Raw genomic sequence first — 13,087 nt, 5'->3', positions numbered from 1 at the left:
CACTTAAAGAGAACGCCGAAACATCTGACTCCATTCCGATCACATCAGGAATAGAGCGCTCCCATTTTATTTCATTTTACATCCACCAGGGGTCAGATTTTCTGCTTAACAGCCTGATCCTGTGCATGTTTAAAAAGCTAAAGGTCCCCTGTGCAAGCACCAGGTCATTCCTGACCCATGTGGTGATGTCACATCCCGACGTTTTCTAGGCACATTGTTTACGGGGTGGTTTGCCAGTGCCTTCCCCAGTCATCTTCCCTTTAACCCCAGCAAGCTGGGTATTTTACCAACCTCGGAAGGATGGAAGGCTGAGCCAGCTACCTGAAACCAACTTCCCTCGGGATAGAACTCAGGTTGTGAGCAGAGCTTTTGACTGCAGTACTGCAGCTTACCACTCTGCGCCACGGGGCTCTTTGTGCATGTTTACTCAGAAGTAAGTCCCGCCATCTCTGATGGTACCCACTCACAAGTAAGTGTTACATGTTCAAACCTGTTCCTAAAATGTCTAGACAGCGAGATATTTTGTCCCCTAAAACATCAGAGCCTCCCTCTAAAATTAAGAGCTTCATATAGGGTGATAGATTCCTTGTTGGCTACAGTGAATTACAGCCCTATAACAACAGAAACAGCATCAGATAACATGAAATGGTAAAAGTAATGGCCGCGGATCTGAACATTTCAAAGACAAGTGTCGTTTTCATAGGGCAATGAAAAAAAGGGAAGTCATTTGGATTAAGAAGACCCCATAAATTTAGGTGTTGAACAAACAAGAGTCCATTGGCCCAATGAAGCATTTTCTACCTGAGGTACCACTTTTTAAAAAAACTACAAGGCTACATCATTAACACTCTTCACCTGAAACATGGTGCCTTTCCTTTTCTTTTTCAGGCTCCCTTGACCCAAAGGTCTTGAGCAGTAAATGGGGAGCCTTTATTTCTTTAAGGAAAATATGGTGGAGAGATACTTGGCCACCGCCAGTGTCATTTTTGGATCTCTATCCACCAGCAAAAAGGTAGATCTTTTGTTATGGGGGCAGGTAATTTAATTAAAACAGGGGCGATCCATTGATCGAGATAAGAATTGTACTGGGGACATTCCAACATCGTATGAAATAGTGTGTCAACTCTCTTCAGATCACGTGGACAAAGTCTATCTGAATAAGGTGAAACTCTGAAACTTATGCACTCTGAAACACGGTGCAAATGCTTCGAACTCTATTGGCCAAGATACTTCCAGTTCAGATCTCATATCATCCTCATCTCCTAGCCCTCCCTGTGCATTACTGGGATGCTGCTGCCCTACCTTATGAAGTTGTTCTAAGAATTATGGAGACCATGTATTGGAAAGTGCTTTGAATGCTCAAAGAAGCATCAAGTACTTCCACTCTTGGCAAACTCAGCTTCGCTTGACATCTGGAACAGCTTCCCGCAGTTACAAATAATTTTGCCTCAAGACTGTGGTTAAAGTGCCACCAAGTTGCAGCCGAATGATAATGACCCCGTAGCAGTTTCAAGGCAAGAGACATTCAGAGGTGGTTTGCCATCAGCTGCCTCTGGTCACCCCTCCAAGTACTAACCAGGGCCAACCCTGCTTAGCTTCCGAGATATGACAAGATCAGGCTAGCCTGGCCCACCCAGGTCAGGGTGCCCCAATACTAACTGCTCATAATCATGAATGAAAGCTGGTGTAAACTGAGCCACCTACCTTACTAGCAGAGTGACGGCACCTGCCACGACTGGGGAGGCCACGCTGGTCCCGGAGAGGGAGCGGCACCCACCTTTCATACCAGACCCTCTCACTCCAGAGCCATAGGTGACTATATCAGGCTTGATCCGACCATAACCTCCAGGTAATTCCTTGGGAGGGAAACAGAAGGAAGAAGAAAAAGAAAAAGAGTTGGGTTTTTATATGCCAACTTTCTCTACCACTTAAGGAAGAATCAAACCGGCTTACAATCACCTTCCCTTCCCCTCCCCACAACAGACACCCTGAGGTAGGTGGGGCTGAGAGAGCTCTCAGAGAGCTGTGACTAGCCCAAGGTCACCCAGCTAGCTTGATGTGGAGGAGTGGGGAAACCAACCCAGCTGATAAATAGGGGAGAGAGGAAATTAGCAGAACAACATTGTCATGAAAAGCAATTGTTTCCCCAGCCTTTCCCAACTTAACCCTGAGTCCCAAAGACCAGCCCTAACAGGTAGGACTTATTGTTTTTACTCAAAAGGATGACTAGGGTTTTTTTCCCAGGCCTGCCATCAAGAAAACGTTACAATAATTTAAAAAGTTTAACTCAACTCTGAACAAATCTAAGCATCACATAAACTGCACAAGCCTGTAATACTAGATTTTTGTGTTTAGAGTGATGGAGATGCACTTTAAAAAAGAAGAAGGATTTCCAAAGATGCTAACCCAAGTGGTCATTCCCCTGGATGAGAACCGTGCTATGTTATCTTCAAAGTCAATGCCACCAACCCCAATCACATCCATTTGGTCAGCAGGGTTGTTGAGTGTTCTGAAACAAGAAAGCATACCCAGTGAGAGAATCCAGATTAATGACTATTTCAAAAGAAACAGGCTTGTAAAATATTTTTTAAGATACAAGAGGTTGGCTTTTCTCCTGCAAAAAAGACTGTAATCCTACACACAGTTTCCTGGGAGCAAGACCTGCTGAAAACAATGGAAAGAGGGAGAAAGGGGCAACCTAACCAAGGTCATTCTAAAAATAAAAGACAAAATATTTATGTCATTTCTGAAGGGGAAAAAACAATAGTTTTTAATGGGAATTTCTGAGAATCGTGCAGTCCTTAGTCAATGTTGTCCAAGTGCTTACCCATATAATGGGCCATCATTTCCAATAGCAGAGACCATGATAACATTGTTCGCTGTCAGCTCCCAAACCTACAAAATTAAAAAAATTCCAGTTTTTGAAACATCATAAGTTACAGTCGGGTAGCCCAAGCCTAAAGGGGGGGCCAGATCTGTGGTGGCTGGGAGTGGCACAGCCACGCCAACTCATTAGAGACTTCCCAGCTACTGCGGAGGTGAAAAAAGGCTTTTCAAAAAATAAAAATTGAGAAAAAGGGGGAAATCCCCCATTGCCTCCAATGGGGCTGCACCACCAAAAAGGGTGGCACAGTATCGCCGCAGCGTGAGGGGGCATTCCTGGGGCAAAGGGGTGAGGAAGCTACCTAACAGCAGCTCCTTCCCCAGGAATGCCCCCCCACACCGGCACACTTTCCCTTCTGGCGGTGGGGGCTGGCGGCGGCTGGCTGCCGGTGTGTTTGCCCATGTGCCGGAGTAGGTGCCACCTTATTCCACAATAAGGTGGCACCTACGCCGGCGCGGGGCCACACTGGCTCCTAAGGAGCTTTGCCCCCCTCCTTCAGGAATGGGCTCTGAGTCACGTTCCCCATACCAAAAAATCCCAAAACTATCCATAGTGAAAACTAGTAAATCAGAGAGCAGAGTTCAGCCAATTTTTAAGTGATTTGGGGGAGAGGAACCCAGAAATATGTTTGATAATGCAAGCCCTACAAACATTCTGAAACAATACTGTCCAGACCCAGCAAAAAGTTGGCTCCTTAACAGTCTGAATCTCTAAAGAAGACCGTACTAAATAAAATGCTGCTATTCTGCCAAAGCAAAGGAATCACTCATCTAAAGCTAGGGCTTCCAAGGCAGTCCAGGGGAACAACATTCAGAAATGATGCTGCTGCTGCCAAAGAAGGATTCTCTTTTCCCTCTTCATACAAACCTTGTCAACAAAAGGATGGTCCATAAAGTCTGGGCCCCCAATACTGAGGTTTAAAACATCTATCTTCTTTAAGATGGCATAATTAAAGGCATCCAGAAACCAAGACGTATATGAGACCTAATTGTGAAGGAAAACTGATCACTAAGCAGCATTAAGGAAACAAAAACATTTTTTATCGTCGTAAATGCCATAACCTCTGCAAGATTAGTTTTTGCTAGATACTGGAAAAGGAACATAACTCCAAAGGAATGTGTAGAGTTGAGTAAACTAACTTCTTTGTTGCACAGTAAAAAGTGAGGTAAGTTTGATAAGTGGAATGTTATTCTGACTAGCATGGTGAAATAAACATAATAAAGTCTATATGATTTGTTTATGGAATTGAAGATGAATTTGTAAAGCTTTATATTCACTAAATATTTCATTAGAAAAGTTAAATTAAAAAACATACCCTGCCACAACTCCAACAGAATGCTCAAATAAACCACCCCCAAAAAAATTCCTATTGAATTTTCTCTTCAGTTATTATATTTTTAAAATGCCATTTTACCTTTAAACACAATACAAGAGTTTTCATACGATTTCATGCTATAAACTTTTAAAACAATGTTAGAACTGTGACATGCTGTTTCAAAATAGGTTATTTATTTTAGTCCTTCCCCCAAAGAGCACAGATGATATCTCCAGCATGATTTTATCCTTATAACGACGCTGCAAGTTCAGTTTGGCTGAACAGTAAGAATGAGTTCCATATAACCCGGTGAGTTTGTGTTTAGAGAGAGAGAACCTGAATCCAGATCTCTCCAAACCTAGTCAGGTACTACTCACTATACTGGCTTGAATACAGGAAACTGAACATTGCACAATGGAAATAAAATAACCTTTTAGCATATATATCCTCTCTCTGTTCACTCAAGGCTGCTTGTGTGTGTGTGTGTGTGTGTGTGTGTGTGTGTGTGTGTGTGTGTGTGTGTGTGTGTGTAAAGTGCCTTCAAGTCGCAACCAACCTATGGCGACCCCTTTTGGGGTTTTCATGGCAAGAGACTAACAGAGGTGGTTTGCCAGTGCCTTCCTCTGCACAGCAACCCTGGTATTCCTTGGTGGTCTCCCATCCAAATACTAACCAGGGCTGACCCTGCTTAGCTTCTGAGATCTGAGGAGATCAAGCTAGCCTGTTCCATCCAGGTCAGGGCCAAGGCTGCTTACAATAACATAAATGTACTTTAATGATAATGATACTGTTCATATGGCCAATTTGGCCCTGAACAACATCACACTGAGATCAGAATAAAGGGGGGGGGGGAGAAACTATCTAAATAGCCCATAAGATAATTAGTATTTTTAATCTTGATTGATGGGGGGGATTGGCAACTGCCAATGTAATATTAAAATCCACCCTGATAAAAGAACCCTCTGATTATCCAGTTTACAGACAGATTCCCAGATAAAAGTCTTTATCCATCTGTCTCTAGCCTTGTGAACAAGTCGCAGCTAAACAAGGAATGCTGAAGAGTGTCTATTTGGCCAGAACAGCACTGACATACTGTCTCACAATACGGTACCCTATTTAAACAACCCATTAACTCCCCTGATGGGATGGCATTGTCTAGCCAAAGTAAATAATCGTCTGTAACATAAATAACACACTTAAAATAGAACAGATAAATCCCAAATCGTTGCCCAAAGAAAATGTAAAATACAAACTCAGACACTAGAAGCATAATCCTATGCAGAGTAACTCCAAACTAAGTCCAAAGGGCTTCATCAAGACGCGCTCTGCACAGGACTGCAACAACAAATCTTCAGACTCAATCCTGCCTTTAAGAAATAGCAGCTACACAACAGGCCAATTCCCAACCTTCAGTGAACTGAACAGCATGTTTAATGACATGACCCTGCAGTCAGTTTAAGGAACGTACCTGGTTATTAGTGAAAACTCGAAATATGTGGAGTTCCGAGTCTGGTGCAAACCCTTGGCATTCCCTCATGCTAGCGATCACGCCCGCTACGAAAGTCCCATGGCCCAGGCCTGTCGAAAGAAGCGGCGGGTGAAATGCGACTCAAAACATTCTGTGGTCTCTGTCACAGATATTTAACACTCTTAACAGGAACCTGGGCACACCGACACCCTTGTGCTGATGATTCAGACTATTCAAATAAACCTTGCTATGCTTGTCTCCGCAAACAAACAAAAAAGCCACGAGGCTTCTTGCAGGCCAAAAGACAGCACAAAAAAATGAATTACTAATGAATTACTGTCAAGCTTTATTTCAAGAATAAGCGGTCAAATTCACCGTCGTCCAAGGTTCTCTCATTCGTCCAGTTGGTTCTCTCTTTTACATTCTTGAAGTGTGGGTGTTTCTCACTCAGTCCAGTGTCAAATACAGCCACACGCACTCCAGCTCCTGTTTGTAAAGATAAGAATATAAGCACATAAGAAAGGCCCTGCTGGATCAGACCAAGGCCCATCAAGTCCAGGAGCCTGCTCACACAGTGGCCAACCAAGTGCCTCTAGGAAGCCCACAAACAAGACTACTGCAGCAGCCCCATCCTGCCTGTGTTCCACAGCACCTAATATAATAGGCATGCTCCTCTGATACGAGAGAGAATAGGTATGCAGCATGACCAGTATCCATTTTAACTAATAGCCATGAATACCCCTTTCCTCCATGAATATGTCCACTCCCCTCTTAACTAATCCATTTTAACTAATAGCCATGAATACCCCTTTCCTCCATGAATATGAGGAGTTATGAAGTTACATCCAAGTAGGAGATGTTTTTGGAAGGCTACGTGTGTATGCAACTGGGCATGAGGTGACGTAAGACAGCAAGACACAGAGAGCTTATTAAATTTATTTTATTTTACAAAATTTATACCCTTCCTTTCTGCCCTCATAAGGGCCACCAAGGCGGCTAACAAATGAAAAACATACATCATAAAATCACATCTTAAATACCACTGACCCTCCTCAAAAAACCCATCATTAAAACCAGAGCCAAAATACATAACCTAAACATAACATAACATTAAAAAAAAAACATCGGGCAGGGAGTAGGGATCACTGAGGGTATGCCGAACAACACAAAAAAAAGTCTTCATCTGCTGGTGGCAGATGGCAGCAAAAGGGGGCAAAAGGACTCTCTCCTGGGGAGAGAGTCCAGAGTTTTGGTGCCACGACCAAGAAGGCCCTGTCCCAGGTTGCCACCCACCTAATCTAAGACAGCGGGGGCATCTGAAGCAGGGCCTCCTGACTGCTCTAGTTGGGTAGGCTCATGTAAATGTAAAGGAATAAGAACATAAGAACATAAGAAAGGCCCTGCTGGATCAGACCAAGGCCCATCAAGTCCAGCAGTCTGTTCACACAGTGGGCAACCAGGTGCCTCTAGGAAGCCACTAACAAGACGAGTACAGCAGCACCATCCTGCCTGTGTTCCACCGCACCCAAAATAATAGGCATGCTTCTCTGATACTAGAGAGAATAGGTATGCAGCATGACTAGTATCCATTCTAACTAACAGCCATGAATACCCCTCTCCTCCATGAATATGTCCACTCTCCTCTTAAAGCCCGCCAAGCTGGCAGCCATCCCCACATCCTGGGGCAGGGAGTTCCACAATTTAACTATGTGTTGTGTGAAAAAATACTTCTTTTTATCTGTTTTGAATCTCTCACCCTCCAGCTTTAGCAGATGACCTCATGTTCTAGTATTATGGGAGAGGGAGAAAAACTTCTCCCTCTCCCATAATAAAGTATATAATCTCATCAGTCTTAAAAAAATACTCCCAACAGCACTGTAATGAGAATAATTCAGTAGGTTCCAAATTGAGGGATTTGCTTCCTGTTGCAAACAAAAACAAAACATTGCAGTTTCTCTTTCCAAAACAACTTATAATGTTATAGAAAAGAATGTAAATGTTTACACAGCAGGAGCAGATCAATGTAATACAATGGAAAACAGACTTGCCTGCATTACCTTGTTGTGGCTTTCCCACATGGGCATATTAAAATACTGAGCAGCTTTACAATTAGCTCTGCCTTACAAAATCAGATCTCTTACCTGTACTATAAACTTAAAGAAGCTTTATCCCAGTTCAACCGTCATGGCTTCCCCAAAGAACTCCAGGAATTCTAGCTTAGAGAGGGTACCATGGAAGGAATTTCCTAACCCAGCCTTAACAGACTATAATGACTTTTAATACCAATTCGACTCTCTGGTGTGGCTATGCTTTAAGACTCTGCAGGAATACAGACTCCTATGGTACGCATTCTGCTGCTGTATGGAACCACTATCCACATGCTAGCCATTCCTGTAACACAGGGGTGGGGAATGTCAGGCCCGGGGGATGTTTAAGGCCTGCAAAATTATTTGACCCTTCGTGGGACCTGGCAGATCTCTAGCTCAGAAGGATCTAAGACTGGTGATCTGCCCCCTCCCGCAGACAGGAATAGCCTCTATTCAAGGCAGATGTGTTTGTTTTGATGAGAACATGAACCTTTTCCCCCCTTGCAGAAGAGTCAATAGCTATGGAGCTGCTAGGACCGCCCAAGAAGCTGTGTTAACCCTTTCCCACCTGGGCCATGGAGAAACATATTCCCTCTGTACTACAAGAGGGCTGGGGGCGGAAGTGGTGACAATGGAGGGGTTAAAGGAGGCAGGGCCAGAATGTGCGGGGGGGGGGGGTGGTTCTTAGCCAGTGTATCCTCATTTCATCACTGCAGGTGGAGGTAGCAGGAGCCGGCTGTAGAATCTGGCCCCGACCATGCAGAGCAGGAGCAACTCCAGCATGTGGCTGGACGGCTATTGTTGCCTACGGTGCAACAAACCATCCTGTGCCACCAGGTGGGCGAGTGCGCCACTGGTTGGATGCCTGCCTGCTTGCCCGCGGGGGGGGGGGGTCATCTGGGGCAGCTGCCTGCTTGGGGCTTGGTCGGCTAATTTTTAAGTTAATTTTGTGTGCCCCGCAAATGATGTTATAAATATACAAATGGCCCTTGGCAGAAAAAAGGTTCCCCACCCCTGCTGTAACACAATGACCGTGGTGGGAAAACGACTTGCGCTAAACTGGATTCTGCAGCAATCCAATCAGCTACATGCTTCCCGCCTTTATGGATTCCATTTATAGCTTTCACCAAGGCAAAAAGTACCTGTAAAACCCATCTGCCAGAGGACGTCTGCCTGAAGCGTCTGAGCGACTTGTCGGGGTATAGCTCTCAGCAAACGCCTGCTCGAGTGCCTGCCAGTCGCGTGCCAAAATCCGGAGCCCAGTGACAAACTTGCTCTTCTGAGAGGACGGGAGGACTGCCATTTTTGGGTCCACCGGGTTTCGTTGCAGGGAAACGCTGGATCGGCTATGCGTTTTGAGAGTTGTGGAAAGGATTAAAAAAAAAAACAGATCAAGGAGCCCTTAGATATATCTATATATCAAAGCCACGGAGTACCTTGCCCCATAGCTAAAGATGGTGCATGACCCTGCAGCCCCCGCACTGTCTATGCTTCCTGCCAGGGAGACCAAGTGGCAGGGCTCCTATCTGCCACCTAGGTCTGCAGGGCTGAAGGTGACCCCATCAACGGAGCCAGCGGAGGCCTCGTCCAGGAGCGCTCCCAAGAGGCCTCCGACTCCCTCAGCTAGGGGAGACGCCCAGACAAGGGAAAGAGGGCTGGCCTCAGGACAGCCAACCCCAGCACAAGCTGCAGCATGCCCAGCCCTGCCGATTGGTAGGGACAGGCCTGGGAGAGGCCTAGATATACTCAGTGAACCAAAGGCCTACCCCCATCCATCTCCCTGCCTAGCCAATGGTGCAAAGAAGGCTGGGGGGGGGGGAGAGAGCTGTCAAGCCAGGGAGGAGCAAGGGACGGGCCTAGCCAACATGGCCCAGGGTATAGTCTGAGGCTGCCAGGACGAGGAGGCAAGGAAAGGAAGGGTGGTGGGAATGGGGCATCTTAAAAGTAGGCTCCTGTAAAGGCTGAGGAGAAGGTGAGAACTGAGCTCTGGGGCGATAAGAGCTCCAGTCCTGGGGTGAGGAGAAAGAAATGGGTGACACAACCCCTTTCTCCCGTTCTGAGGCCTGGGGAGCCTGCCAGAGAAATCCAGCAAGAGGGTAGGCCACCTGTGCTGGAGATAGGGGAGTCTCACAGATACTTACTTTCAGTGTACTTGAGTGAGCGAAAGACTTTTCTTTGGGGGGTAACTCGTTTGATATTGGGATGGTCTTCCAGCGTCCGCACGCCGTCTTTCTGTTTCTCGTTGATCTGGATCACCTCAAAATCACTCGGGTAGTCGCTGGCTGGGTTGTTCCGAGGCACAATCCTCCAATTTTCGATGTCACTGTTCTTCAGTGCCCAGGAAATAAATTTGCTTCTTGCCTGGGCTGAGAAGTAGCCATTGAACGCCACAATGTATTCTGGAAGGAAACTGCCACATGTTAAGAAAGGGCGCCAGAAATGGAAACTGCCAAGTGCTATCCTGCAGAGAACGATGGATAAGGACCAACTTTGCTTCCGAGAGAAAAGCTAATGAAAGGAGGACCGTTGTGAATTATTAACTCAAGGTAAAGGCTCACCAAACCAAACCAGATAAAACAAGCATCAACTACATGATGTAAACATAACATTAACTGGGGTTTAGGGATTTGGATCTCAAAGTAAGTTCAGGAGAATCTTTGGAGACAATTTTGTTTGTGTAAAGTGCCGTCAAGTCGCAGCCGACTTATGGCGACCCCTTTTAGGGTTTTCATGGCAAGAGACTAACAGAGGTGGTTTGCCAGTGCCTTCCTCTGCACAGCAACCCTGGTATTCCTTGGTGGTCTCCTATCCAAATACTAACCAGGGCTGACCCCTGCTTAGCTTCTGAGATCTGACGGGATCAGGCTAGCCTGGGCCATCCAGGTCAGGGCCCCGGAGACAATTTTAGCCTGGGCTAATCACAATGCCAAACTTGGGTACAGAGAGTGCGGGAAATTTGCAACAGAGAACAAAGTAGTGCAGCCTGTTCCCAAACCCTGGTTAATCGTACATCTAAATGTGTAAGGGAAATAAGACAATGCAAGCTCTGAAGGGATCATGATATACAAAGTCATAAATAAATAAAACATTCCATACATACATATGTATCTCCATTCCCATAATGCTTCAGAAACCATCCCAAACATTTATACAGCAAGCTCTGCTATAGCAGCAGTCTTGGAGATATATAAACATCACCAGCTTGCTCACTTCCGGGCCTTCTGCAAACCCTACTCTCCAGCCTTTTCAGAACTGGCATCTGCACTTCTACCTTCCAGAAGGTGGCCATCCCAACCTAAAATATAAGTGCATTGTATACTTTGGATCAAATAAGAAGGGTCAGAAACTGTTCACTCGATGGAAGGAGCTAGCTGCCGCCTCCCTTGGCAACTTGGAGGCCAAAGAGGCAGTAGCAGCTATGGCAACAGGACTTATCAGCATGCCTCTTTGGTATCTGGGGAACTGGACTTGTCACCTTCCGCCCACTTCAAAAGGAGCCCCCTGGCAAAACTGACACATACATTAGGATCTGGGAGTCCCAGGTTTGAATCCTCACTCTGCCATGGAAGTGTGATGGGTGACTTTGGCCCAGTCACTCTCCCTGGACCTAACTTACCTCACAGGGCTTCTTGTTGGAAGGATAAAATGGAGGAGGGGAGAATAATATTGGAAGTGACTCTGGGTCCCCGTTGGGGAGAAATAGCTGTGTGATTTAGTATAGGGCAACTTCATGTGTGTATCGGCAGAGATGATTCTGTTCCAGCTAGCCTGTGGACAGCCTGCAGATGATTTCACTGCAGCTGTTATGCTACGTATTCCAAGGAATTCCAGGGGTTCCTCAGAAACTTATCTGAGAAGCTAATTAATATGGAAATATGAGCCTCTGAGTTCTCAGTACACATATTGATGGTAAAGGCCAACAAGCCTGAACGGCAACTCACGTGAATGTGTCATGCAACCTGGAATATGCCCCAGAATCCTTTGCAACACACAGGGATTTTGTGACAAATGCTTAGAGATCCCATGGGAGACCAGTCAATATGGAAAGGATTCATCATAACGGCTTGTAAGGTGGAATCTTTAAATTTTCTAAACACAGCCACCTTATCCTATACTTTTTAAAGGAAACTGAAACAACGGCGCATGTTCTACTGCGCTGTCCACTATACCAATAGGTTCGTTCTAAGTTTATCTCCCCCTGGCTTAGTCGGCATCCCAGCCATTCAGGTCCGGAGTATACTAAAATGTTGCTTATAGATTAAAATTTACAGGTTACAGTAGGAACGGCAAAGTTTTGTGCAGCGGCCTGTAGAATCTGTCAGACGCTGCTGAGAACATTGGTATGCCAATGATTTTAATGGGTAGTATGTATAGTTTGCAAATTGTGCAAATAACTTTTTTACTATTTGTATAAACCTGTGGGTAGAGTGTAATACTAAGGGTTTCAGTGGTAAATTGTGAAGAGCTGTGCTGGTCTATGACTGTTTTTAATAAAGATTGATTGATCCTATCCTTTTTAAAAAAAAAAACCCAGAACATAGAACACTATAAGCACTATAGCCCAACCTGCCACAAATAAATCATGGTTTCATTTATTATATATTTTTAAAACCACATTTACCGTGTTCCACTACTGTTGATGAAAATTCTACTTTCAGCGTATGATGAGAGCATTCAGGACACTGGGGGCTCTCGTGAGAAGAATTCCCCAGCCTGGTCCCCAGGTGGTGTCTGCCACAAAGTAGGATCGCAGTCAGGAACAACCAGATGTTTGCAAGCCTCATGGTCAACAAAGAATATGGTGTCATTCCAAAAATGCCATGAATTCAATTCACCCCTTGCTTCGCCATGAATCAGTTCTTTTTTTCCTGTTTCAGAAAACGGTGCCTTTCTAAGTGCTTCTCAACTGGACAGTCTTAATGTTTTGTCCAAGATAAGTAAAAGTCTTGCCTTCATGGTCTTTTCAGATAAAGCCTAGTAAACAGGCTCATTTCTTTCTACGTTTTTTCTCCATTTTTTGATCGAAGGGTCCTGTCATTCAGGAACCAACAGCTGAGTTCCATGCTCCATTCTGAAGAGAAAAGATGAGGCCAAAGCAGCAAAGGCTTGTCCCAGAAAATAAGCAATCCGACCTGTGGGAACAATCATACAATAATTGCTTAAATCAAACATTTTCTAACACAATATACTGCTGAGCCACAAGAAGATAAACACAAATGCAACCCTGCTTTTATTTACCCATGTGTGACTCTCATAGAGAAGTCAATGAACTTGACTGTAGCTAAACGTTGTCCAAGAATAAATGGAAAGTAAACTTTAACTGTTGCAATAAT

The 13,087-nt window shown here is 45.0% G+C and overlaps 1 protein-coding gene across 1 annotated transcript in view; it reads right to left on the bottom strand.

Moving 5' to 3' along the window:
• Window positions 1-12,852, bottom strand: part of MBTPS1 (membrane bound transcription factor peptidase, site 1) — a 33,908-nt gene extending 21,056 nt beyond the window's left edge. The window contains exons 1-9 of the mRNA XM_056862500.1: window positions 12,376-12,852; window positions 9,896-10,153; window positions 8,897-9,100; window positions 6,043-6,153; window positions 5,668-5,777; window positions 3,752-3,868; window positions 2,828-2,895; window positions 2,407-2,509; window positions 1,705-1,856 (exon numbers count right to left, since the gene is read on the bottom strand). Of these exons, the coding sequence (XP_056718478.1) occupies window positions 1,705-1,856; window positions 2,407-2,509; window positions 2,828-2,895; window positions 3,752-3,868; window positions 5,668-5,777; window positions 6,043-6,153; window positions 8,897-9,100; window positions 9,896-10,153; window positions 12,376-12,562 (1,310 nt within the window). The 5' untranslated portion in view covers window positions 12,563-12,852. The remainder of the gene's footprint in view (window positions 1-1,704; window positions 1,857-2,406; window positions 2,510-2,827; window positions 2,896-3,751; window positions 3,869-5,667; window positions 5,778-6,042; window positions 6,154-8,896; window positions 9,101-9,895; window positions 10,154-12,375) is intronic.
• Window positions 12,853-13,087: the final 235 nt, after the last annotated feature.

Source organism: Euleptes europaea, chromosome 17, assembly GCF_029931775.1.
Source record: "Euleptes europaea isolate rEulEur1 chromosome 17, rEulEur1.hap1, whole genome shotgun sequence".
NCBI classification, from domain to species: domain Eukaryota; kingdom Metazoa; phylum Chordata; class Lepidosauria; order Squamata; family Sphaerodactylidae; genus Euleptes; species Euleptes europaea.
Note: the sequence above shows the minus strand (reverse complement) of the source record. Positions and strands in the feature narration are given on the sequence as shown.